General features: G+C 44.2%; 2 protein-coding genes across 3 annotated transcripts; one reads left to right on the forward strand and one right to left on the reverse strand.

Annotated features, from left to right (window-relative positions):
- Positions 1 to 244: 244 nt before the first annotated feature.
- Positions 245 to 11864, reverse strand: SNRPG (small nuclear ribonucleoprotein polypeptide G). 2 transcript variants are annotated; one of them, XM_082255373.1, is made up of 4 exons: positions 11776 to 11864; positions 8975 to 8997; positions 4063 to 4184; positions 245 to 427 (listed from the first exon to the last, which is right to left on the reverse strand). In XM_082255373.1, exons 2-4 carry the CDS (start codon positions 8991 to 8993, stop codon positions 377 to 379), a joined length of 192 nt encoding a protein of 63 aa, XP_082111499.1. In that variant the 5' UTR covers positions 8994 to 8997; positions 11776 to 11864; the 3' UTR covers positions 245 to 376. The 2 variants fall into 2 exon arrangements, with proteins under 2 accessions (XP_082111499.1, XP_082111498.1); XM_082255372.1 differs by lacking the exon at positions 11776 to 11864 and adding an exon at positions 11414 to 11525.
- Positions 11785 to 25275, forward strand: FAM136A (family with sequence similarity 136 member A). Its single transcript, XM_082255371.1, has 3 exons — positions 11785 to 11940; positions 22042 to 22182; positions 25068 to 25275. Exons 1-3 carry the CDS (start codon positions 11854 to 11856, stop codon positions 25263 to 25265), a joined length of 426 nt encoding a protein of 141 aa, XP_082111497.1. The 5' UTR covers positions 11785 to 11853; the 3' UTR covers positions 25266 to 25275.
- Positions 25276 to 25380: the final 105 nt, after the last annotated feature.

Consider the following 25380-nt stretch of genomic DNA (forward strand, 5'->3'; position numbering starts at 1 on the left):
AAAAAAAAAAAAAAAAAAAAAAAAAAAACAGTACTCCAAGGGATGAAGAATGCGACTCATTCCCATTCCCCCCGTATAGGAGGGTGATTTGCTTGACAACTGGTTACTACCGAGAACTGTAGTATGGGGACTTGGGGAGGGGAAGTCCCTTGCGCTGCTAAAGTTTCAGGCTGCAATTTGAAGCCTACAAAGGGCTTCAGTAAAGCAGAGGCTCACTTTAAGAGACAGACAAGCAGTGTAAGTGAAAAACATTTTAATATAAAAGAAAAAAAAAAAAAAAATGAACAGCACAACAAATGGCAATGGGTATGAAACCAGTAGGATGACTAATTGAGGGTTGAGATCATGGGGAGGTTAGGCTCATCATATCCTAATACTATACTCGTTCCAAAGCTTCCAACATGATTATGCTGTTCCCTCGTATGACCTTGAGGGGAAAAAAAAAAAAAAAACTAATTAAAAATGACAATTCACAGTTCACATACCATTGTAGTTTTGCCCTCTGTGCAAAGATATCCAGTAATCATAAAACTATAAAGTAAATTGGGAGGCTGCCACATACAATACCGTGATAGATGGTATAAAGAATCTTTTTAAATAGAATATTGCAGTTCCACTTTAAATCATACCAAAATATTTACCAAACCATCAAAACATTGTGCAATAACTTCATTCACCCAACTCATGGGTTCCATACTTTTTGGTAAGGGTCAATTTTTGTTACAGAAAGGAACATGGAATGAAGCCAGGTCATGAATAAAGACTAAATTCAGCTTTGTGAAAAAATGCACATTTTTTTTTTTTTTTTTTTCTGCTAAAATAAGTGGTGCGCTTTTTTCTACAGGAGCCTGTAGAGCATTGTAATGTCAGGCTCCTGCAGACAAGCCCTACAGCTTTCTGTGCATAACTCGATACGGTCTGTCAGTCTGAAAGCTGCAGGACTTGTGAATGAACTACAAAAGACACTCATTACTACCCTCAGTTCGAGAACTACAAACCCATCTGCCACAGTGGCAGACGGGACTTGTAGTTTTCTCAATTAACAGACTGCATGTTGCACCCAAAATATGGATGTAAAATGTAACATGGTCTGGCGAACTTATTCTTTATTCACTACTTTCAAATTTGCTGATTTGGGACTTTGATATGTGAATAGGTTTTTAACATTCACTGAATTTATGCACAATGCCTGAAGATTTGGTGATCACATAGGTATGACTTTATAATAACAGGCCTATAGTCGTTTTGGTGAAAGAAATGCAAACCACCAAGGTCATCAGCTCAAGAGGTTGATATAGCTCCTTCACAGCTACATTTTGTTAGGTAGATGCAAAAAACTCCTAAGGAGTGTTCATAATTAAAATGTATTTCCCCTAACTGACCTGTCTAAAAGCACTGTGAAAATTTCTGAGCACACAAAAGTTAACGGATACTCAAAGTAAAACGTTTACATATTCTGCTTAGAAGCAGACATCAGAAAGTGCCTCCCTACATCTTTATTTGCTTAAAAATGTTCTTCTGTGCTCCTCTCTGAATTAGTTTCACTTTGCTACAAGGACCTGATCACAATCCTCCTGTCCAATGAGACTGTCCCAGTAAGAGCACTATCAATTGACAGTGAGAAGACAACTTACAAGAGTAGTTATAAAGTCAGGAACAGTAACAAAGGTAGACTAAATCAGGGAGAGGCACAATAGAGCCTTTTCTTGCACATACTAGGAGGAACGGGCATCTCAAGGTGTCCGCCCTCAGCAAGACTTTCAAAAACCTGAAATAAAGTACACTGCTCAAAAACAATTAAAGGAACACTTAATCAGCGTATAGCATCAAGTCAAGTAAACACCCGGGATATTGATCTGGTCAGTTAACCACTTAAGCCCCGGAAGATTTTACCCCCTTCCCGACCAGGGGGTATTTTGCGATTCGGCACTGCGTGACTTTAACGGACAATTGCGCGGTCGTGCGACGCTGTACCTAAACAAATTTGGCGTCCTTTTTTTCCCACAAACAGAGCTTTCTTTTGGTGGTATTTGATCACCTGTGCAATTTTTTGATCATGCGCTATAAACAAAAAAAGTGTAAATTTTGCAAAAATAGCAATATTTTTCACTTTTTTTTATATGAAATTCCCCCCAAAAAAAATGTAAAAATCAAAATTTTTTAACATTTTTCGGCCAATTTGTTTTATGCTACCTATGTTTGGTATATAAAAAAAAAAAATCGCAAAAAGCGTATTTTGATTGGTTTGCGTAAAAGTTATCGCGTTTACTAACAAAAGGGAAAGATTTTTGTCATTTTTGTGGTTTGTTTTTTTTAACGCGTAATGGCGGCGATCTGCGATTTTTTTTGCAGTACTGCGACATTGCGGCGGACAGATCGGACCCTTGACTGACATTTTTGGGGTTACCAGTGACATTACTGCAGTAATCAGTGCTATATATTTGCACTGTTACTGCAAAAATACACTGGTAGTGAAGGGGTTAACTTTATTTGAGAGGGAGGGGCTGTGTGTGTCCCTAGGGGCGTGCTTTCTACTGTGATTGGCTGTGGCTTGAGCTGTAAGGACACTGATCAACGGATCTACATAGTAGATCCGTGTGATCAGTGTCTTTACACCGAGGAGAATGACAGGCGGCTTGTTTACACAAGCTGCCTGACTTTCTCCCTCTCCCCCGCCAATCGCAGAGTGGCCGGCGGACATCGGGTCCGCCGGTCACACGCGCGGGGGGGGGGGTCCGTGACCACGCGGGAGTGCGCCTCCGGCGGCGCGCGCTTGCTCCCTAGACCCTCACAAGCAAGCGACGTAGCCCTACGTCACTTTGCCTGTGAGGGGCTGACCGCCGACGTAGATAGTCATGCGGCGGTCGGCAAGTGGTTAAGTAGCAAAAAGGGGGTTGTTAATCAGCCAATTTGGTTTTAAATGAAATTAACAGCAGTTGCAATTGATGGGCAACAATAAGTCGACCTCCAAAACAGTAATGGTTTTACAGGCGGAGGACACTTAAATTTCTTTTCCTACTCATCTTTTCTGACTATTTTTAAATAGTTTTGCATTTGGTTAGGGTCATTGTCACTACTGGTAGCATGAGGCGATACCTGGACCCTATAGAGGTTGCACAGGCAGTCCAACTCCTCCAGGACAGCACATCAATACGTGCCATTGCCAAAAGGTTTGCTGTGTCTCCCAGCACAGTCTCAAGAGCATGGAGAAGATTCCAAGAAACTGACAGTTACTCTAGGTTAGCTGGCCAGGGCAGTAGAAGGTCCTTTACCCATCAGCAGGACCGGTATCTGCTCCTTTGTGCACAGGATGAGCACTGCCAGAGCCCTACAAAATGAACTCCCAGCAGGCCTCTGGTATGTATGTCTCTGACCAAACCATCAGAAAGACTTCATGAGGGTTGTCCGACGTCCTATAGTGGGCCCTAAGCTTGATTGGCATTTGCCATTGAACACCAAAATTGGCAAGTCCGCTACTGTCGCCCTGTGCTTTTCACAGATGAGAGCAGTACCATTTTTAGATGCTGCCATTACATTTCAGTAAAATGGACTAGCCTGCTGCATCATTTTTCACTTTGATTTTTGGGGTTTTTTTTTTTTTTTAATTCAGCCCTCTGTAGGTTGATAATTTTCATTTCCATCAAACAATGTGGCATCCTTTCCTTCCTAACATTACCCAGTCCATATCCGTAAAGATATCCTGAATTATATTTTTCTCCATTGAGAGCTGATGTGTTTTCAAAGTGTTTCTTTAAATTTTTTTGAGCAGTGTATATTTACTTCAAGCAAATAGTATTATATACGTACTAATATAGTTGCCTTTACTAATCTAAAGATAGCCTTGTATTGTTGTAAAAGCAATGATCAAATTTACAAACCAAATTCACGTATGCTGACCATACAGAATGGATTTTCATTGGTTACTTAGGAAGGCAACATGTACATCAATAAATAAGTCACTGTTGGGAGGAAGAAAAAAAAATGCACCGGGGCACCTATCATTTACATTAAGAGGATGTTCAGCTTCAAAACAGACACTATATTCCTGATCTGCATACTTACCACCATGCCAATATTTTGCTGCCCACTTGGTGACACTTCTGTGCATTCATCTACCACAAGATTCATGAATGGGTCAAATCCTCGAAGTATTCCCTGAACATGTCTCCCTCCGTTTAACTTTACTAAAACACATCAAATTAGAGTTAATAAAGTGAAACACAAACAGTGTATAACACTTCTAAGTGTAAAATTTCTTAGAAACCCCAAATGTTATACATTTTGTATTTAATTTTGCAGAGGCCCTAGAGAATAAAATGGTGGTTGTTGCACACTGTTTTTTCTAGAGCATCTTTTTTTATTTTAAACATGCACTTTAATGAATTTTAAATGCAAAAAAGTATAGAATATATAACAATTTTTGGCAAAATATAAAAGATGTTACAGTGAGTAAATAGATACCCAACATGTCATGCTGTCATTGCACCCCAGTCTAAGGGCTTGTTCACACCAGGAGGTGCGTCCAAGCATAGGCGCTTTTTTGTGTGTTCATGCACGTTACAGTTTTTAACGGGTGCAAACATGCCTATTTTGCTAGATGCGTAGGGGTGTCAAATATTATTGACACCCAGGTGTGACTGCAAAAGGCAGCACATTTTTGTGCAGTACAGGGAAACATGCGATTTTGCACATTACCGCACTACACTTTGTGTAAACTAGCCCTTAAATGTAATCTGTGCAGCAGAGTTCAGTGATCTTAGGGTATATCTCCCCCCCCCCCCCAAAAGCCCTTCGCAGCATGGAAATCTGATACCGTCACATGCCTACTTCTAGCACAAATCCACCCCCCCCCCCCAGCACAAAACTCCACAAACTCCTCTTCCTAGCACAAACACCCTACTCCTATATCCTCACTCCTAGCTGCTCCCTACCCCCCAAATCCACTTTCCTACTGCCTGTACAGGAGCAGTGTGGGGAGGAAATAGGGGGCAGTAATCAAACCCTGCACTCTGATATATGTTAGTGTGACCCCCCCCAAGTTCATTCCCTTGCACAGAGGAGGGAGAGTGCAGCCCGCACCTCCTCCTCCCTGCTGATTTCTATATTATTGCCGGCAAAACAGAAAGCCGTGCAGACCACCTAACATGTCCTTTGCAACTGACAGTGTCATCTGTTGGTAGGACGGGGCAGGCGGCCCACACAGCTTTTTGTTTTGCCAGCAATGGTACAGAGAGGAGTTTCTGGGCAAGAGAGTCAACACAGGGCTGAGCTCCAGACCAGGATGTTGCCGCAGCACCCCAGTTAAAAAACACCGACTAAAGCCTGGTACATATTACTAGTTTTATTTAACTCAGCAGGTTGTACGGGGAAAAAAAAAAAAAAAAAAACTGACAGCTCAGGTCAGAGCCGCTGTACTAACAATCAGATGTTACTACAGCAATTTCCCCTGCTGAGCTTTTGTATTGTGAGGGGTAGCATGGTCAGCACTCTTAAGTCATTGACAGAGATAGATCGGGAGCCGGTCGTTAGACCTTTTTTGGTGATGATCCTTCAATAGAAGCCGGCTTCTCTCAGAACCAGCTGCTGTACACACGGGTCGAATGTCGGCTGGTTTCTTTTGAACAGGCCGATATTGCCTGACATCAAAACAGGTGTACTAGGCATTCGACTATACAGGGCTAAGTAAATCTTTTTAATGTCCATCCCAACCTATTTAGACTCTATGACTAAGCTCCTGACAGCATAACAGGAGCACTTTCCCTGTATTGGATGACATTAACCTTCCTTGCGGTATTCCCGAGTGTGGCTCGGGGTTATTATTCAGTGCCAAAAGCAGTAACCCTGGGCCACACTTGGGATTACCCCAGAATGATACTCCCCTTCCCCTGCGATCCCCGCTGTGTGTTTGGCCGATGCCGGCACCTTCTTCCGGTTCCCTTACCTACGAGCGCCTCATCGCAGCGGGTGGAAACGGCTGGAGATTCAAAAGAAAAAAAAAAATAAATGTAAAAATAATGACATGATACAGTGTAATCTGTTAGGATTACCATTTTGTATCATGCCATTTCACCTAGAGGCTTCTCCGATGCCCTGCCTGTACTTTGTGCCTGGAAAATTGATAACGTTCATGGCGTCCAAAAAGCGTTCTTTTAGCTCAAAAACGCTTTTGGACAAACTGGAAAACTGAGACGGTGAATCGGAAATATTTGAAGAACTGAGCGATAGCGATTCGTGCGAAAATGTGTCATCAGGTACTAAAAGTGACTACAGCGACGATTCTGCGACTGAGCTCAGCGATGTGCAGACTTGATGCTCTATTGACTGCGATACGGATCAGGCAGCGCCCCCCAAGATTCCCCCATTTACTGGAGCATCTGGTATGAAAGTTGACATGGACCAAGACAACCCCTTAGCATACCGACAATTATTTCTGACCGATGAGGTTATTGAAAAAATAGCTACTGAGACAAACCGGTACAAAGAGCAACAATTGGCTACGCATCGGAAGTTTGCATAATGCAGAAAGTGGAAACCACTGACCAAAGATGACATTTGTAAATTTCTGGGCCTTATAATTCTTCAGGGAGTGGTATTGGACAACCAATACATTACTTGCCACTCCATTCTCTGGCACAGTCATGTCAGAGTACAGATTCTCCCTCATAATGAAATATCTCCACTTCGAAAACAATGAAGAATTTTGATGAAAATGTATTATTACATTATAATTTATGATTTCGTGTTTCAAACTTTATCATATCCGGGATGTCTACTAGACTTGTTTGGACAGCTTTAAGCGAGTTATTCCTAAGAATTACAGGCCTAAAATATAAAAACCTATTTCCATGCAAAACAATGTACCGCTTTTAGCACAAAAATTTTGACAATCAGACCGCCAGGGAGGTTAAACATACAGTAATACCTTGGTTTGCGAGTATAATTCGTTCCAGCAGCTTGCTTGTAATCCAAAACACTTGTATATCAAAGCAAGTTTTCCCATAGAAAGCATTGAAACTCAGATGATTCGTTCCACAAGCATTTAATGGTATAAAAAGATATGCTGTTATATATAAAGTACATTCCTGTACAGTAAAAGTATGCCATCCCTGTGTCTGTATTGTATTTAACAGTTGCCAATTTATACTGTATTAGAGCTTGTCTGGCTGCTGTGTGACTCATCAGCCCTGCTTTGCTTCTCTCCTCCCCTCCTCCTCCTCAGAGGACGTCAGCAGGAGTGATCGGCCCCTCCCCCTGGGGAGAGCAGAGAGATACAGGGGGACGAGGAAACGTACACAGTAAGCACAGGGAAACACTCTGAAAAGTATACATCGGCATCTTTATATACAGTACAAGCACTGGGACACATAATGGTTGTGACAGAGGGCATTAACAGAGGGAATGGCATGCTTATAGAGTATAAAACTGCTTGTATATCAAGACAGATTTTTTAAAAAAAATGTTGCTCGTCTTTCAAAATGCTCGTAAACAAAGGTACTCGTAAACCAAGGTTTTACTGTACTCAAATTTTGAAAGCAGAGCCGCTACATCCTTGTTTGTAATTGATTTAGGCAGTTTCTGGAGCCTGCATCTTTAAAGCGGAGTTCCACCCAAAAGTGGAACTTCCGCTTTAGGTATTTTTACCATTTGGCATGTCATTTTTTTTGGGGGGGGGGAGCGGATACCTAGTTTTGACAGGTACCCGCTCCCACTTCCACTCGGAGCGCCGCGGCGCCCTGAACGGAAGTTCTCCTCTCCCCCTCCCTCCCTGCAATCTTCTGGGACATGTCAGAGGTCCCAGAAGATTGCCGGCCAATTTAAGACGCGCAGCGCGACTCGCGCATGCGCAGTGGGTACCCGGCTGTGAAGCCGCAAACTGTCACAGCCGGGTGCCCACAGCAGTGATGCCGGCACCGAGGGAGAGGATCGAGGCTTCGGGTGGCCGCATCGGTGGACCGTTGGACAGGTGAGTGAAATGGCTGGAACTCCGCTTTAATTAGTGGAGCGGTGAGAGGAGGCTTGTAGCAAAGTGGTTTGGATGATTTACATGCTCAAAAAAGTTTGTTTTAATGTTTACATTCATACAGCATTTGACGTAAATGTGCACTGCCTTAAAGACCAAGGGCACCAAGTTGCTGTAGCTACCCATGTCCTCATTTGCACGGTATGCATTTAAATGTTAGCACAAACATTGCATGCATACAGTTTAAAGACAAGATTTCACCTGGGATCTTAATGCCAAGATCCTGAGCAAATAAAGTGAAGTGTGGGTGCAGGCACTCCCCCCCCCCCCCCGAAAAAAAAAAACAAAACTTTTTTTTTTAGAAGTTAGCAGCTACAAATCCTAGACACTTACCTGTCTAAGGGCACACCATCCAATTATCGGATTGGCTCTCAGGTGCTGCTGCCGCCATTCCTTGCTTCACAGCTGGTTCCCTACTGTGCATGCACGAAGTGCGCTGCGCTTTCTAACTGGCCCGGTGGCAGAGGAAGGAGGCCGAACTTCCGAGGGACTTTCATGCAGTGGAGTCTCATGGAAGTGGGGACAGGTACCTGTCAAAATCAGGTACGCCCCCCCCCCCCCCGAAAGGTGCCAGATGTGGCACTAGAAGGGAGGGGAGGGGGGAGCAGACAAGTGGAGCTCCCACTTTTGGGTGGATCTCGGCTTTAAAATACAACCATGTAAGTGAGCTGTAATTATGTAACTCAAGTCAGAAGCAAGTGCCCTATTCACAAACCCTGACGGTTTTATTATGTTTATTTGACCTGCTATAGATACAAGTAATAATCTAGGGTTTTATGAAAGGAATATAAGAATCCTTGGTGAAAAAGCACAATTACAGTTTGAATTCTTGATAGTGCCTATGGCTTACTACACCTTTCACAATACTGCTCTCTTTATAGGTCACAAAATAAATTCAATTTAAAACCATCCATCTTATTACTCTCTTTATTATCATCATAGCTAAATACTTACAAGATAATTTTTTGTCCATGAACCTAAAAGGAAAAAAAAAAAAAGAAATATGTTAATTACCCCAAAATGATAGCCTGACCAGATTGTTCCCATTTCTCACTGATAGCAATAAACTTTTCTCACAGTGCAGAATTCTGGGTGCTAAGCATTATTTGTTTCTTATGTTTACATTAGTCAATAAAGATCAGCTTTCTAATGAATGGAATCTGAAATGTGCACTTTGTCATTCAAACCAGGGCATTTTGAAATTGTGGCGATTCTGCCCGCAAGTCAAAAACACCCAGGTGTGAGTGCAGCATCAAAACTGCTCCCACCCCCCTCCCAAAGGCCCTTTCACGTGGCGCATGTTCTATTCTAATCAGCAGGGGGGATCTGTGAGCTGAGCAGATGACAGCCGTGTCTACTAAGTTTATGCAGAACAGTGACGGACAGAACCCCGCTTTGCTCTATGGGCACCTGGGTGTAAATTGACTCTGCTGTCCATTTACACCTGGCTGCCTCTGATCCGGTCCACCCAAATGGAAGAGGATGAAGTCCTCCATTTTTTTTTTTTTTTGCAGGCCTGATTGGACCAGGAATTTAGCAGCTGAAGACAAGCCAGTTTACATCTGCCAGTCCCCAAGAATGCTTGGGCCTGCCAATCAGGTCTGTCTGAAAATCTGACAAGGGGACCTAATTAGATTGCCCGTGTGTAAGGGACCTAACTCCCATTCTAACTACCCTTAGGCTCCGTTCACATCTAGGTGTTCTGGACTGTGGAGTGGGGGGGGGGGGGGAATTGCCGCTATTCTGCCCGCGATCCCGAATAACCGCAAACTGCGGGACACACTTGCTTTCCCTGTAATTTCCAATGGCATCCCAAACGTGGCTTGATTTTGCCGCGATTGTCGCCCGACAATTAGCGGTAAAATCGTGCAAACCGAATCGCGGGACGCCTGTTGCTCAAAAGAAGTTCTGGAAGCTCTTTTGAGCAACAGGCACCTAGCAATTCTACTGTGATTCATCAGACAATTGCAGGAAAATCAAGCCACGATTGTGGTGCCACTGGAAAATGACAGGGAAAACACAAATTGCAGTGATTTGAGATCGCGGGCAGATCATGTCGATTCCATGGGCGATACAGGAAGCCTAGATGTGAATAAAGCCTAATATTTGCCTATGGTGAGTGCTCTGATCCGGTCACAATTGGTTCCCAGCACCGGCTCCAGTATAGAGAAGGGACAGCCAACGCAAGCGCATGGGCGATGTTACTGCAGCCGTTGTCGATCTCTTCTCTGAAGCTGGATGATGGGGAGATCATGGGATCCTGAGAATAGATACATACAATATACACACACATACAAATACAGTAATACCTTGGTTTGCGAGTAACCTGGTTTACAAGCGTTTTGAAAGACTAGCAAATTTTTTTTGTTAAATGTTGCCTTGATATGCAAGCGCTGTCCTAATATACGAGCAGTATTAGGCTCACAACGTTAAAGTGGTTTAGTATAGTATAATAAGCATGCAACCCTCTCTGTTACATTAACATTGTGTCCCTGTACTGTATATAAAAGATGCTGATTTCTACTGCATCAGAGCATCTCCCGGCGCTAACGTGACTCCTCGTCTCTCTGCTCTCCCTGGCGGACTAGGCCGAGCACTGCCGCTGATGTCCTCCAGGGAGATGCAGAGAGCCGAGGAGTCACGTGATCGCCGGGAGACGCTCTGATACAGTAGAAATCAGCATCTTTTATATACAGATACAGGGACACAATGGTATTCAACAGAGGGGATGGCATGCTTATCCTGTACAGTATTGTACTTAGATATGATAGCAGCATAACATTATTATTATACAGGATTTATATTGCGCAGCGCTTTACAATGTGAGGGAAGACAATACAGGAGGATTTAGAGATAACTTTATATCAATAAATGGTTGTGGAAGGAATCATCTGAGTTTCCATTATTTCTTATGGGAAAATTTGATTTGATATAGGAGTGCTTTGGATTACAAGCATGCTGCTGAAACAAATTATGCTCGCAAGCCAAGGTATAACTATATATATATATTCATCTGCAGGGTGGTTAGTATAGGAGTTATTAGGGGGGTGGAGCTGGTTTAGGCTTAGTTCTAGCCTGGATTTCCCCTTTAAACTCAGAGTCCATTGTATTCCAACCCGCCATATTCCTGCAGCTAGAAAGCGGTTTGGCTGGAGTTGTGCTGGAACCCCCATACTATACAATATACCCGTACACTGACTGAGTAAGAGGCTGCCCCAGCACACTGCAGCCCATCCCAGCATGTAACATGAAGCTCTATGCTGGGACTCTGCACAATGGAAGAAATGCAGGGAAGGCCGCAGCCCGATAGATATAAGTTCCCGGACTCGGCCCTATGAAAGCCCCTCCTGAACTCAGCCCGCCCCAATCCTCCACCCCCAGTCCCCGGCTCACTTCTTTAACTCAGGCGGGTGCGCTTTGCTCATGGTGAAGCCGTTCCTTCTATCCGCTCCGATCACACAACGTTCTTAGCACACGGTGCAGCGCGCTGAATCAATGGGAACCCACTGATGACGTTCTAAGTAGGCGGGACTTCCGCACGAACGCGGCCATCTTTGTGTAGGTCGAAGCTAATTTGAGCAAAATTCATTTCCCCACAGTGACTGTGTACTGTATATGAATGCGCTCAGAACTCGGTGAAGTTATTAATTACTAGGAAGCTGTCCTCTCTCTGATTTACATTTTACTAAAGTTAAGTCATATACATTACAGTACAGCTTGCCCAGGAGAAAGATGGCGTCCCAGGAAAGGCTTACCTGCTGTTCTGGAAATGACGTGCTAAGGGCGGAAGAAGAGTCTCATGCCCTTGGAGCGCATGCTGCTGAAGCGGAGAGATGGCAGAGGAAACTCAGACTCGGCTACAGAATGCGGTGGATGGGATGGTGAAGAACCTGGAGAGGGAGAACATCAGGAAAATGCAGGTGGGGCTGTGTGCAGAGGTCACTGTCCCTGTGTGTGGGGGCCTGGCCTGCATATACATGGTACTAGAGGCCATGAGCTGCCATGGAGACTGCTTTTATTAATTCATTTTCTTATTCTCCAAAGATAATCCATACACATCATCTACTTAATGGCTCTGTAATCTAGTTTTCATTAAATTGTCTCTTAGTGTGTGTTTCTGCCCCCATGAGCCCCTGGACTTCTCCTTCACCCCCTCACTTCTATTTGCTTGGAACTAGCAGAGCACATACATTATCTCACAAAAGTGAGTACACCCCTCACATTTTTGTAAATATTTTATTATATCTTTTCATGTGACAACACTGAAGAAATGACACTTTGCTACAATGTAAAGTAGTGAGTGTACAGCTTGTATAACAGTGTAAATTTGCTGTCCCCTCAAAATGATTCAACACACAGCCATTAATGTATAAACTGCTGGCAACAAAAGTGAGTACACCCCTAAGTGACGATGTCCAAATTATGCCCAATTAGCCATTTTCCCTCCCGGTGTCATGTGTCTCGTTAGTGTTATGAGGTCTCAGGTGTGAATGGGGAACAGGTGTGTTAAATTTGGTGTTATCGCTCTCACACTGGTCACTGAAAGTTAAGGGCAAAGAACTCTCTGAGGATTTATAAATTAGAATTGTTGCTCCACATAAAGATGACCTAGGCTATAGAAAAATTGTCAAGACCCTGAAACTGAGCTGCAGCACGGTGGCCAAGACAATACAGTGGTTTAACAGGACAGGTTCCACTCAGAACAGCCCTCACCATGGTCGACCAAAGAAGTTGAGTGCACATGCTCAGCGTCATATCCAGAGGTTGTCTTTGGGAAATAGACGTATAAGTGCTGCCAGCATTGCTGCAGAGGTTGAAGGGGTGGGGGGGGGTCAGCCTGTCAGTGCTCAGACCATACGCCACACACTGCATCAAATTGGTCTGCATGGCTGTCGTCCCAGAAGGAAGCCTCTTCTAAAGATGATGCACAAGAAAGCCAGCAGTTTGCTGAAGACAAGCAGACTAAGGAGATGGATTACTGGAACAATGTCCTGTGGTCTGATGAGACCAAGATAAACTTATTTGGTTCAGATGGTGTCAAGTGTGTGTGGCAGCAACCAGGTGAGGAGTACAAAGACCAATGTGTCTTGCCTACAGTCAAGCATGTTGGTGAGAGTGTCATAGTCTGGGGCTGCATGAGTGCTGCCGGCACTGGGGAGATACAGTTCATTGAGGGAACCATGAATGGCAACATGTAATGTGACATACTGAAGCAGAGCATGATCCCCTCCCTTTGGAGACTGGGCCGCAGGGCAGTATTCCAACATAACTACCCCAAACACACCTCCAAGGTGACCACTGCCTTGCTAAAGCTGAGGGTAAAGGTGATGGACTGGCCAAGCATGTCTCCAGACCTAAGCCTATTGAGCATCTGTGGGGCATCCTCAAATGTAAGGTGGAGGAGTACAAGGTCTCTAACATCCACCAGCTCTGTGATGTCATGGAGGAGTGGAAGAGGACTCCAATGGCAACCTGTGAAGCTCTGGTGAACTCCATGCCCAGGAGGGTTAAGGCAGTGCTGGAAAATAATGATGACCACGCAAAATATTGACACTTTGGGCCCAATTTGGACATTTTCACCTAGGGGTGTACTCACTTTTGTTGCCAGCGGTTTAGACGTTAATGGCCGTGCGTTGAGTTATTTTGAAGGGACAGAAAATTTACACTGTTATACAAGCTGTACACTCCCTACTTTACATTGTAGCAAAGTGTCATTTCTTCAGTGGTGTCACATGAAAAGATATAATAAAATATTTACAAAAATGTGAGGGGTGTACTCACTTTCATGAGATACTGTATGTTGTGGTCATATGCATGCCACAAATCCCACAGTCCATTTCAGAAATGAGCAAGAGGATCTTCAGTATGTTTGCAAAAAATAAGTCAGCAGCTACAAACACTGTACTAATACTGTAGCTGTTGACTTTTACTAAAAGGACACTTGCCTGTCCAGGGATCCAGCGCTGTCCTCACCTGATTCAGTTCTTTGCTGGTCTTCAGCTTGGGCATGTTTAGTGTTGGAAGCCGGTTGTGACTCAATGCAGCTCCACACTGCGCATGCACGAGCTGCGCTGAGCTCTGTGATTGGTTCTGCAGGCTCCTAGTACCTCTGAAGACTCCCAAAAGGTTGCAGCAAGGGAGAGGGGGGCGAACGTCCTGTGGAATGGCCTGGGCGATCCAAGCAGAAATGGGAGTGGGTATGTGTCAAAACTAGGTACCCACTCCTCCCAGCGAGGAGGAGGACATAAAGTTCACCTTTAAAGGGATATTATAGCAGTTTTTTTTTTTTTTTTAACTCCTTGGCGCCAACAGTATGCATATATGAGGCCCTGTGTAAGCTACTTACTGTGCTGAGAGCACTCTCCCAGCATGGAAGGCGGTGGGGATCAGTAAGCTCCAGATGCATACTTTCTTCCATTCATGTAACCGCTGTGATAGCCAATCACAGCGATCACATGCCCCAATTGCCTGCCCCCACTTCTCGGCTTTTTAGAACTTTTAAAGAGCCTGGAGGCGGTTGGTGCCAAGGGGTTAACTAACAAACATGTTACACTTACCTGCTCTGTGTAATGGTTTTCCACATAGTGGCCCAGATCCTCCTCAGTGCCCCCGTCGACGCTCCTGGCCCCTCCTTCCTTCTGAGTTCCCCCCCATAACAAGCAGCTCTCTATGGGGGCTCCTGAGCTGCTGCTCTGTGTGTACATGAAGCATCGCTTGGCCTCTCCCCAACTTTCATTGGCTCCTGCTGTTGTCTCAGCCAGTGAGGAAAGAGAGTCCTGGGAGAGCCGAGGCTCCCGTGCACAGCGCTGGAGGAAGATTGGGCTCGGGTAAGTATTGAGGTGGCTGGGGGAACTGTTGCACACAGGAGGTATTTTTTATCCTTAATGCATAGAATGCATGAAGGTAAAACAACTTGAGCCTTTACAACCACTTTAGGAATACAGTGGGTGTAGAAAAGAATAACTCCCTTTAAAATAATCACGTTTTGTTGCTTTGCAGTCTGAAATGAAGACACACAATTTGTTTTATCCAGCTGTATTAGTGCAAGTTATAACATCCAATTGAAAGATAGAACACCAGCATGTCAGGGGAAAAAAAAATTAAAAAACAGAATTACTGAGTTGGAAAAAGGATCCCCGCCTCCCCCACTTATGTCAGTATTGTGTTGAACCACCTTTTGCTTTAATTACAGCCTTTAGTATGTTGGGATATGTCTCTACTAACTTTGCATAACTGTTCAAGTTCAGTTTAGGCTTCTTTCACACGGCCGCTCCGTGTGAAAGGTCCGCTGCGGGACAATTTTCTTTTTTTTTCACGGAGCGAATGACATTTCTGTCATCCGCTCCGTGTGCCCGCATATCATCCCATCCGTTTGCGGATGATATGCGGACATAATGTAAGTCTATGGGCATAGCGGATGACACCGCTGACATCCGATTTTCCCTCCTTTCCGTTTTTTACACGGATGAAAAAATAGGGTTCTTTTCCGTTCCAAAAAACGGAACAGAACTGAAAGGAGGAAAATCGGATGTCAGCGGATGGTATTCCGCTGACATCCGCAGTGCCATTCACTTACATTATGTCCGCAAATCATCCGCAAAAAAATAGGATGATTTGCGGACAAGCGGAGCGGCCGTGTGAAAGAGCCCTAAATTTTATGGTGACCATTTGTGGACTGCAGTCTTCAAGTCATTCACAGATTTTCAACGGGGGTTTAAGTCTGGGACTGGAGCACTTGTCAGGATAGAAGAAAAAATTGATGGGGCAAAAAACCATCAAATTGTTGAGGAAAATATGCCCTCTGCCAGGAAGTGGTCAATGAGAAGAAGATTTACCTTCCACCATGCCAATGACCCAAAGCACACAGCAAAAATGAGCACACAGTGGTTGGATGTCCTTGCATGGCCTAGTCAGAGCTCAGACTTTAAACCACATCGAAAACCTGCAAAATGACTTGAAGGCTTCAATCCACAAACGGTCACTATTACATTTAACTGAATTTGAACAGTGCCTCAAAGAAGAGTGAGCAAATATTTCAAAGTCCAAATGTGAAAAGTTAGAAGAGACATATCCAAACAGACTACAGGCTTAGGCGGTTCAACAAAATACTGACACGGGGGGGGGGGGGGGTGTTGGTGTGATTCTTTTTCCAACTCGGTGATCCTGTTTTTGAATTATTTTTTTTTATTTATTTTTTTTAAACGTTGATGTTATATCTTTCACTTGGATGTTATAAGTTGCACTAGTAAATACCGCTGGATAAAACAAAAACTGGCTTATTTTTTAATTTCAGGCTGCAAAGCGGCAAAATGTGATTATTTAAAGGGTGGTGATTCTTTCCTATACCCAATGTACATACTTGAATACATTTATTTTTTTTTTTTAACTGGAGTTTAACATCACCTTAAGACAAATAAATGAAAAAGGAATGGCCCATCTTAGTCTTCGTTCACATGTGTAAATGGGGCCATTAGCTATCACAGTCTGGAGACCTAACAAGTGTTCCTGGTGATTACCTGTAGGCAGATAGCCCCATTGAGGCACTGTGAGGCTGACCACTCTTGCAGCTATAAGGCTCTGGTCACACATATGTGATTCTATAAAACAGGGGATGCGTTTGCGATGCCATTATTTCCTAATTGCACCCTAAGCATTGTGCGATTCTGTCCCGAAACATTTTTTTGGGCAACACGCGTCACACGATTTTTTTTGCCAGATTGCAGCGGGACAGAGTCCCATTAAGAATGAAAGGCATCGCAAATGAGTCCCTCGTTTTGCCATCATTCTGGAATCGCAGGCGGAATTGCCATGATCCTGCCCATTATTCAATTAGCCTATGTGTGAACGGAGCCTAAGCAGCCGTGCCGCTTATGGAACCATTACCTGCAAATGATCAGACTGTCTGCGTCCAGGACCAGCACCAGAGACCGACCCATCACCTACCGTGTTGGAAGGGAGAACTGCCTGTTGATTTACAGCTCTACCCATTCATAGATTTGGTAAGAGGCTCAACATCCCCACCCCTCTTGGATGGTGTTAGGGGGTCACATCTTCCCAACCTTTTTGGTGTTTGATCTCTGGAGCGGAATCACTTGTACATATGCCCTAAATTCTCATCTTTCTGGTAAGAAGCTACGCTGGTGGTGGGACATTGAATTTAGTCACGTGATCTTCACCTCTTTCGTTTAAAGGCTTCATCACAACAATATTTAATTGGACTATTTTTGCATATCATTTGGGACTTTATACATCACCATGCACACCTGAGACACACATGGGTGTTTTCACTGTGATTGCTGTGGTTATGTGGCAAGTTTATGTTTATGATACCCTTCCAATGTTTAAAGCACATTTTGTTGTACACCTTCATTTGTCTTTGATTTTTATAATACCAGGTTGAAGTGTATCAAATTCCAAAGATTCTTCTGCTGCGAGAGCTCTCAAGAGATCAAAAATCCAATGTACAGGAGAGAGTGTGAGATCCAATACACATTTATCTCTCACCCATTGAGATGCCCTATGGCCACCTAAAACCCTCAGCATTAGCTGCTTGGGTTCTTTAGTACCTGACTTTTTTTTCTCAGCTACTGGGGCACACTGCCTGCAGAGGCTCTAAGCATACCCCAGCACCACCTTTGCAAAATGTTTATTTCACCATCCTTAGTCTTTCAATTAAGCTGTGTCTGTGGCCTCTGTCAACATCTCTCTCTCTTTCATTCAGCCACTCAGGTTTTATGTACACTAGCAGCTCCTAAACTTGAGTTTAGGAGCTTTTGCCTTCGCTCCTAAACTCAACTCCATAAAAGCCTATGTGTCAATGTACACATGGGTTTTAAGCAGAGTTTAGGAGCTACTGCATTTAGGTGAGCATCAAAGAATCTCATTTAGGATAAGAACCGCCGGTCTTAGGAAACACAAAACGTGGCAAAATCGCAGCGAGAATATGCCATTGTAAATTTAGGCAGGGTGCACACGAAGCCTAAGGAGTTTTTCAGAAAGGCTGGTCAATTTGGACAGGTAGGGTGGTTTTACCCTAATGCAGGAAATTAAAAATATGTTCTCGTAAGAGGGATCTCAGCACCACCAGGGTGGACCCTGTTTTCGTAGAGGCTGCAGAAATTGTCCGGAACCTTGTGCTTCAGTTGTGATTGCTTGCTATAAGCATCTAATTTTGTGTTTTACATAGGACTGATATCCCTACAAATGGACAGTGCACTCTGGCTTGGTTAGAACGCTAATGCTGCAATCAAGGAGTATCTGACTTGATTATCTTTTGAGTGACCTGTCACAGGGGCGCCCCTGTGTTACGGATTCCACTTGTTTAGCGGGGGTTTGCTCCGCTGATCCCCCACTGAGCAGGCAGATGATAGGTCCATGGCCACTAACTGTGCAAGGCTGACACGGACACAGTCGCACTCTCCTCTATGGGGAAATTGGATAGATAGAGGATACTTGAGGGTTCGATCAACTGACAGGCGGACCTGATCAGACAGCCCTTAGGGATGGGGTTTCTTGAATCCTGCGGTGGCCAAAGTGTGCACTTGCTGAAATTCAGGAGGTCTCCAGAGGTGTCAGAGGAATCCTACATCTGTCTTTGATCTTCTTTGGCACTAAGCACTTTTGGACTTCAGAGCCAAACTACCACTCAGCCCATAGGGCTTAAAGTCAGGGGTCAGATATCCCTCTGAAAAGCCTTCGGCATGAATGTGTGCCTCCGTCACTTTTGCAATTGGGGGGCTATTGAAACATCTGAATGGGTCCTTGGGTAGTTTGCCTCCCCAGCACCTCTTTTAGTCCACAGGCCCCTTGCTATATTTTCTGTGCTTTTGCACAAAGGAATTCAACTTTCCAGGTCTTCCTGGGTTCCCCATACGCTCTTACCCTTTGTCTTTGTCCAATGGGGACTGCTTCTGGAGTTGTACCCCATCAAGACTCCCACTTTTTCAGGAGAATCCTATATTCTTGGGTACTGTTGAATTTCTTGTACTGGTTCCCCTCGGCATCCCTTTCCTCTAGAGGGACCTTCCTGAATTACAAGTTTACCTGGGACCAATTTTGATAGCATTAGACTAAAGGAACTCTCTGCTCCAAGCAGCTGCTCCCCGGTGCCACTGGAACCCCAGGTGCAGGAGGTAGTCTGCGTTGTCTGCGCTTTTTAATCAGGAATAGAGAGGAAAGTAACCTATCACTCCTGTCACAGGCATCCACGTTTATTATACAAACCGTCCATAAACATGGCACAGACAGTCTCCTACCTAGGACTGCCCCCGCTAAAGAATTTCACCCCATCCGGGCTTAGTTGTAGGGATCTCTACAACTAAGCCCTGTTTGGGTAAAACATTTGGAGGGGAAGTGCTAGGGTAAGGACTGTCTATGCCATGTCTATGGATAGTTTGTATAATAAATGTGAATGCTTTATCCAGTGTGCAGTGACTTTTTTTTCTCCACTCCTGGGCCAGTTTTGTTTGTTACCTACCTTTACAAGTGCCTGGTCCTTCAGTGTCTATTGGAGGCAAAAGGTTGCGCCTGGTGTCTACCCTATTGCCCTTTCCTGGCATTACTGTTGTGGGATGCTTGGCCTTCCTCCCCTAAAGAGAGTCCGCTTTTGGTTAGAACCCTTCTAAAGGGCCTAACCCCACCTGTGAGTTTGACTGGTTAGGGCGTTGCAGGCATTTATCCCTGGTAGCCATTAGGCCGCTTTTGAATATCCTGATTCTGAATTCCTGTGTCCCGCAATAGACAGGAAAGAACAGAAGTGTGTTTTTTTTTTTCCTTATAAAATCGAATTCATGAAATCCATTGAGGGACACAGGTCCCACAATTGTTTCTTGCTTTGTCCTTAGTACTTATTTTCAACAAAACAAAGGTTTGCTGGGTAAAGTAGAGGTTTTATGGGAACCGGCTTACAATTTTGTGGTTTGCCAGTGTCCTAAAATCCTGTAGATGGCAGTAGAATATAAATGTTTTTGAATTCTACACCTCTTTTGTCAACCTGTATTGAATTGCTTTATTCTCCTTGTATGCATGTCAGAAATGAATCCATTATTACAAGTGTTAACTGTGGCTTTAAATAAAAAAAAAAAAATAATGGAGTGCTTAAAGAAATCTCGTTAGCTGGTCACCTGGGACACTTTTTTCCAGGCTGTTCTACGTTCTGCTATCGCTGAAAATTATATTTAAAGTAATTCTAGGTAGGATTAGTAGATGAGGTCCCTGCAGTTTCCAGTCAGATTGCAGCTCTCATTCTTCTAGGGCAGGTAAGAAAACCAAAGTTGGCTTCTGTCTTACATGCAGGGCCGGTTCACGGATTTTTGCTGAACTAGGCAAAATAAAAATTGCCCCCCCCCCCCCATATGCTCGGCCCAGGATGTGCCATCACAATCTGGCAATTGGTGGAAATTAGGTGTTTTCCCCCATTTGGCTATTGGGACGTTCACTTTGATTCCCAGAAATTTTCACTTTTATAAATGAACCTGATAAAACATAATTCAAATGTTACGTTTCATTAAGTGCCCCTCTCTCCCTCCCACCCCCATCCCAAGTTGTTCAAGGGGTTAAAACCCCTTAAGTGACCTACCTCGGCACTGGGTCAGGCTCCACCTACTCTCCTTTGCCACGCATGTGCATTAAGTCTCCTCCGCTGGCTGACGTCGGCGGGGGAGACCTAATGCGTGGCAATGGCCGCGCACGAGCATTAGACCTCCACATAGGAAAGCATTATTCAGTGCTCTCATATGGATTTCGGCGACACTGGAGCCCTCACATAGCGTGACTTGCTGTAGCACTCAGGCGGCACAGCATGAGGAGTGCCACACCGGCTGGCAGTCCATTACTGATTCCGGGTGCAGGACAACGGCACCCCCTGCTAAGTTGTTCCCTAGGCGGCTGCCTAGGTCGCATTACAGGTAGCACTGGCCCAGCTTACATACATCACCTGATAAACCCATCCCTGTCTGAGCCGGCTATGTGGTAAATCTGACTGCTTGCCCCTGTCTAATAACCCTTTAAAATGTGTTCAAATGTTTGGACAGTTGATTTCAGGTCATGTGTGTTTTTACATTTCCTTTTACATTAAACGTTCATGTTTGAGTAAATGTTTCAATCCTGATTGGCTTGAAATCTGTCATTCATCTGCTCTGGTTTTCCTGGTAAATATGGAGCAATGCTTTAAAGCAAAACTCAATGTAATAAAGGAAAAAAACACCCTCCACCTTGTGGCCCCAGGGATCAGTGTAGCAGTAGAGGTAAGTATAGGCACTGGAGGGTGCCCCCAGTGTGAGTGCAAGTGTACAGGGGATTACAGAAAGAAGATAAATAAATACAGATGCAGGTATTTCTGCTGGTTGCATGCAAAAGTTAACATATGTACAAAGTAGGGTAAACGGGTAAAACGTGAATTTAAAAATGTAAAAAAAGCTGTTTTGCTGCCTTCAATCTGGAGCTCTCACACACAGTAAATCCTTTCTGCCACTAGATGTTGCCATTTTGCAGGGTTTGAATGATGGCCAGCATTATTTAGCCCACTTCATTTGGGCCTGGACTTTAATAGTACTGCACCCTGGGGGGACACTATTCTTCTGGTGGGGGAGGGGGGGGGTGTTAGCACAGTGGTTTATTGTCACAAAGCAATTCCAGGGAAGTATGGTGCAATGATGTTGACGTGTACAGCTAACCATAGAGATTGCAATCTTCTAACTGCCCCCGACTCTTCTGCACCCACCTTCAGCTCTACTACATAAAAAATCCAGACAAGGAGAGTGAATTGGTCAGTATAGGTATGTAGACCTCAGAACATGGGTGTAGCTCTAGCTGCTATTGGGTGGATTGAACTTTAAAGGGTAATTCCACTTTTGCAGCCAACTTGAGATAACACCTACTTTATATTTGTTACTTGTGTTACATGTGATTTAATAAAGGATTGAACTGGGATTTTCTCTTGCTAAAGACTTTTTATCTTACATGTTTAAAAACAGAATATTCAGTTCTGCATGATGATGATTAACTCTTTCTGTATCTTGCAGGGGAAAATGTTTCGGTGTAGCGCTAAGTGCTGTGATAATGAAACTGCTTCTATGCAGAATGTGCACAACTGTATAGAGCGTTGCCACATGCCACTTGCACAGGCACAAAGTCTGGTCACCAGTGAACTTGAGAAGTTTCAGGTGAGTGCTGCTAATTATAGGCCTTTTAGCACTTTCTATATTTATCCCTAGGTCCATCTAAAAATATTGCAGTGCTTCCATTAATCCACCAGATGGCAGCAAATCACCATTGTTAAATGAGAACTGCAACATACAGTATGCATTGGCTCCAGCATTATCACCGTGAAGACTTGCAGTGACTGTTAAAGTAAGTATTTGAGGAAAGAGGTGTATCCCAGAGCAACCAGCAGTCACTTTTCAGTGTAGCCTAGATGGTTATAGGAATAGGGAAGAGTCTTGTATACTTAGGAACATTTCTTATATATTGATAAAAGTATAAAGCTGCACTAGTATCTTCCAGGTGAAGGGCCCTGCTGCAAAGTAACCACATTCAGCTCATGCATCATTCACAACCATGCACAGCTTTCTCCGGAATGGATGTGAAGTGGCCGATGATGTTACGATCTCCACCTCATCCAATTAGAGAAGACCTTTCATTCACTGAGAAAATACAAGGCATTTTGTGAAATTCACATGTGCCAAATGAGCGACACCCTGTGGTTACTATGCAGCAGGGAAGCCATTTTGCACAGGATCTAAAAGACAGCTGTAGTAGCAGCAGAACTACTACAGTGATTCTCCACCTCCACAGTGATCTCACAGGTATGGCATAGGCATGCTTATATTGGCTCATAATTGACCAATGTCACTATGCAATGAAATCCATACCTGGAATTCAGCTTTAAAATTTAATCAGATTTTCTAATGCAGAGCAAAGCAATTAGTTTACTCCTTAGCGGTATTTCAGAGTGTGGCTCGGGGTTAACTTTCAGTATCAAAAGCGGTAACCCTGAGCCACACTCGGGATTACCCCGCAATGTTACTCGCCTTCCCTGCGCTCCCCCGCCTTCATCCACTCACTCCCCCCTGTGTGCACGGCCGATTGCCGGCACTTGCCTTCCGGTTTCCTACACTGCGAGCGTTGTGACGAATGGGGGTGGAACCGGCGGCAAATTCAAAAGTGTAAATACACTAAATGACATGATACAAAGCTGTGATCTTAACGGATTAAACTGTATCATACCATTTCAGCACAGGATTGCACCTGGTGACTTTTGCAGTGCACTGCCTGTGCTTTTCCAGTGCTTTGTGCCTGGAAAATTTTGAACGACCATGGTGTCCCAAAAAGCGTTCTTTTTGTGCAAAAGCGCTTTTAGATGAACTGGAAAACAGCGAAACTGAGTTACATGAAGAACTGAGCGAGAGCAATTCGTGGGAAAATTCATCATCAGGTACGGAAAGTGACGACAGCGATGATTCTGATGTCTCTTTCTGGTACATAGTTTGTGGAATTTGGGAATTATGTCAAATGGTTCTTCAGAATTTCCAACGGAGCGATGTGCCAGAAAGGTACATCCGAATCGTCGCTGTCGTCACTTTCCGTACCTCATGACAAATTTTCCCATAATTCGCTATCGCTCAGTTCAAGTAAATCCGTATCGCTGTCGCTGTTTTCCAGTTTGTCTAAAAGCGCTTATACGCAAAAAGAACACTTTTTGGACGCCATGGTCGTTCAAAATTTTCCAGGCACAAAATTGGAAAAGCACAAGCAGGGCACTGGAAAAGTCACCAGGTGCAATCCTGTGGTGAAATGGCATGATACAGTGTAATCCGTTAGGATCACAGCTTTGTATCATGTCATTTAGTGTATTTACAATTTTTAAACTGCCGCCGGTTCCACCCCCCCTTGCGTCGCAACGCTCGCAGGGAAGGGAACCGGAAGACAGGTGCCGGCATCGGCCGAGCTCACGGCGGGGGATCGCAGGGGAAGGTGAGTTTTTTTAAAATGTAAAACAGATTTCCATGCAAAAGAATGTACCGCTTTTAGCACAGAAATCCTGACATAATCAGACCAGACCGCCTGGAAGGTTATCTCAGTCGTCCCCAACAGCATAATCTTATCCTACTTTTGCTCCCCTCCTGCTGTGTGCAGCTAGTGAGAATGAAGGAAAGCCCTGTGTCAGTGTTCCTACAGGACTGTCTCATGGAGTTAGCCACATGCTGCTCCATTCCCAGAAGTACCAGGTATGTCCTTCAACTCCCAGTGTTGTTCAGAATGGCAGGGGAGCAAAGGAGAGGTAAATATTTGCTGGGAAGGGGTGGGGGATTAAAGCAAACCCTAAGTGAGTGGAGCACAGAATTGCTTTAAAACTGGCTGGAAGGATGCAACTTTTTTTTTTTATATGTACGTATACTATCGATTTTCAATAATACTTGTGTGCTGTCCTTCCTTCTTTCCTTCTTTTTTTTTTGCAAACCCTCAGTTTAAATGTTTAAATCAGCTAAATATATTCCAGGTGCATCACACTTTCAAATGTACCTGACAGCAGGGTTCCCCAGGAGGCAGCCCAATTAAAAACAGGATGGTTTAGGAGGCACTCTGCACACGCTCAGTTTGGTGTGTTGCTAGTTTTTTTTTTTTTTGGGAGGGTAGATGTGATGAGCACAGGGCCAATCAGCACTATCCAGATAGAGGGTCAGGGGTCCTGCAGCCTCATATGCCAAGCAGGGGAGGATGAAAACTCCTCCTACAAGCTTTAACCAGTGCTTAGCTGGACACTTAGAAGTCATAAGACTGCTATAAACTGCTGATGAGAAAAGGTATTTAGCAGTTAATATTTACTGAAATTATTTAATTTCTATGTTGTGTGTACTGTGGGAGACCATATATAATGAATACAGGCTCCTGGGTTTAGTAACATTTCTTCTGACTCCCAAACAGGATTGAATGGTGCCACATATTCTGCATGTATTTGAGAGCCCCGGGCTTATCTGAAGCACTCGCCTAAATCATCATACAATGATGCTGTATATTATGCTACAATAACGATCTCATTTCTTGTTAGGATCGCCTTGGTCGGTGCACCATGCACTGTAATGACAAAGCTAAGGACTCCTTTGATTCCGGCAACAAAGAAGCAAAAGTGAGGGCTCAGTTGGAGAGCTGTGTGATAAAGTGCGCAGAAGAACACATGAACCTCATCCCCAGTATGACCAAGAAACTAAAGGAGGCTTTAATTGAGGCTGACAAGAAAACATCTTAGGATCTGGAAATGTTTGTTCCAGCCAACCTTCCTGCTGGAGTGGGCAGCGGCAACAGTGTTCTGAGACAGCCGAGGAACGCAGACAAATAGATGGGGACTAAAACCTCCTTAATCT

This window comes from Pelophylax lessonae (assembly GCF_965119305.1).
Source record: "Pelophylax lessonae genome assembly, chromosome: 4".
Classification (NCBI taxonomy): domain Eukaryota; kingdom Metazoa; phylum Chordata; class Amphibia; order Anura; family Ranidae; genus Pelophylax; species Pelophylax lessonae.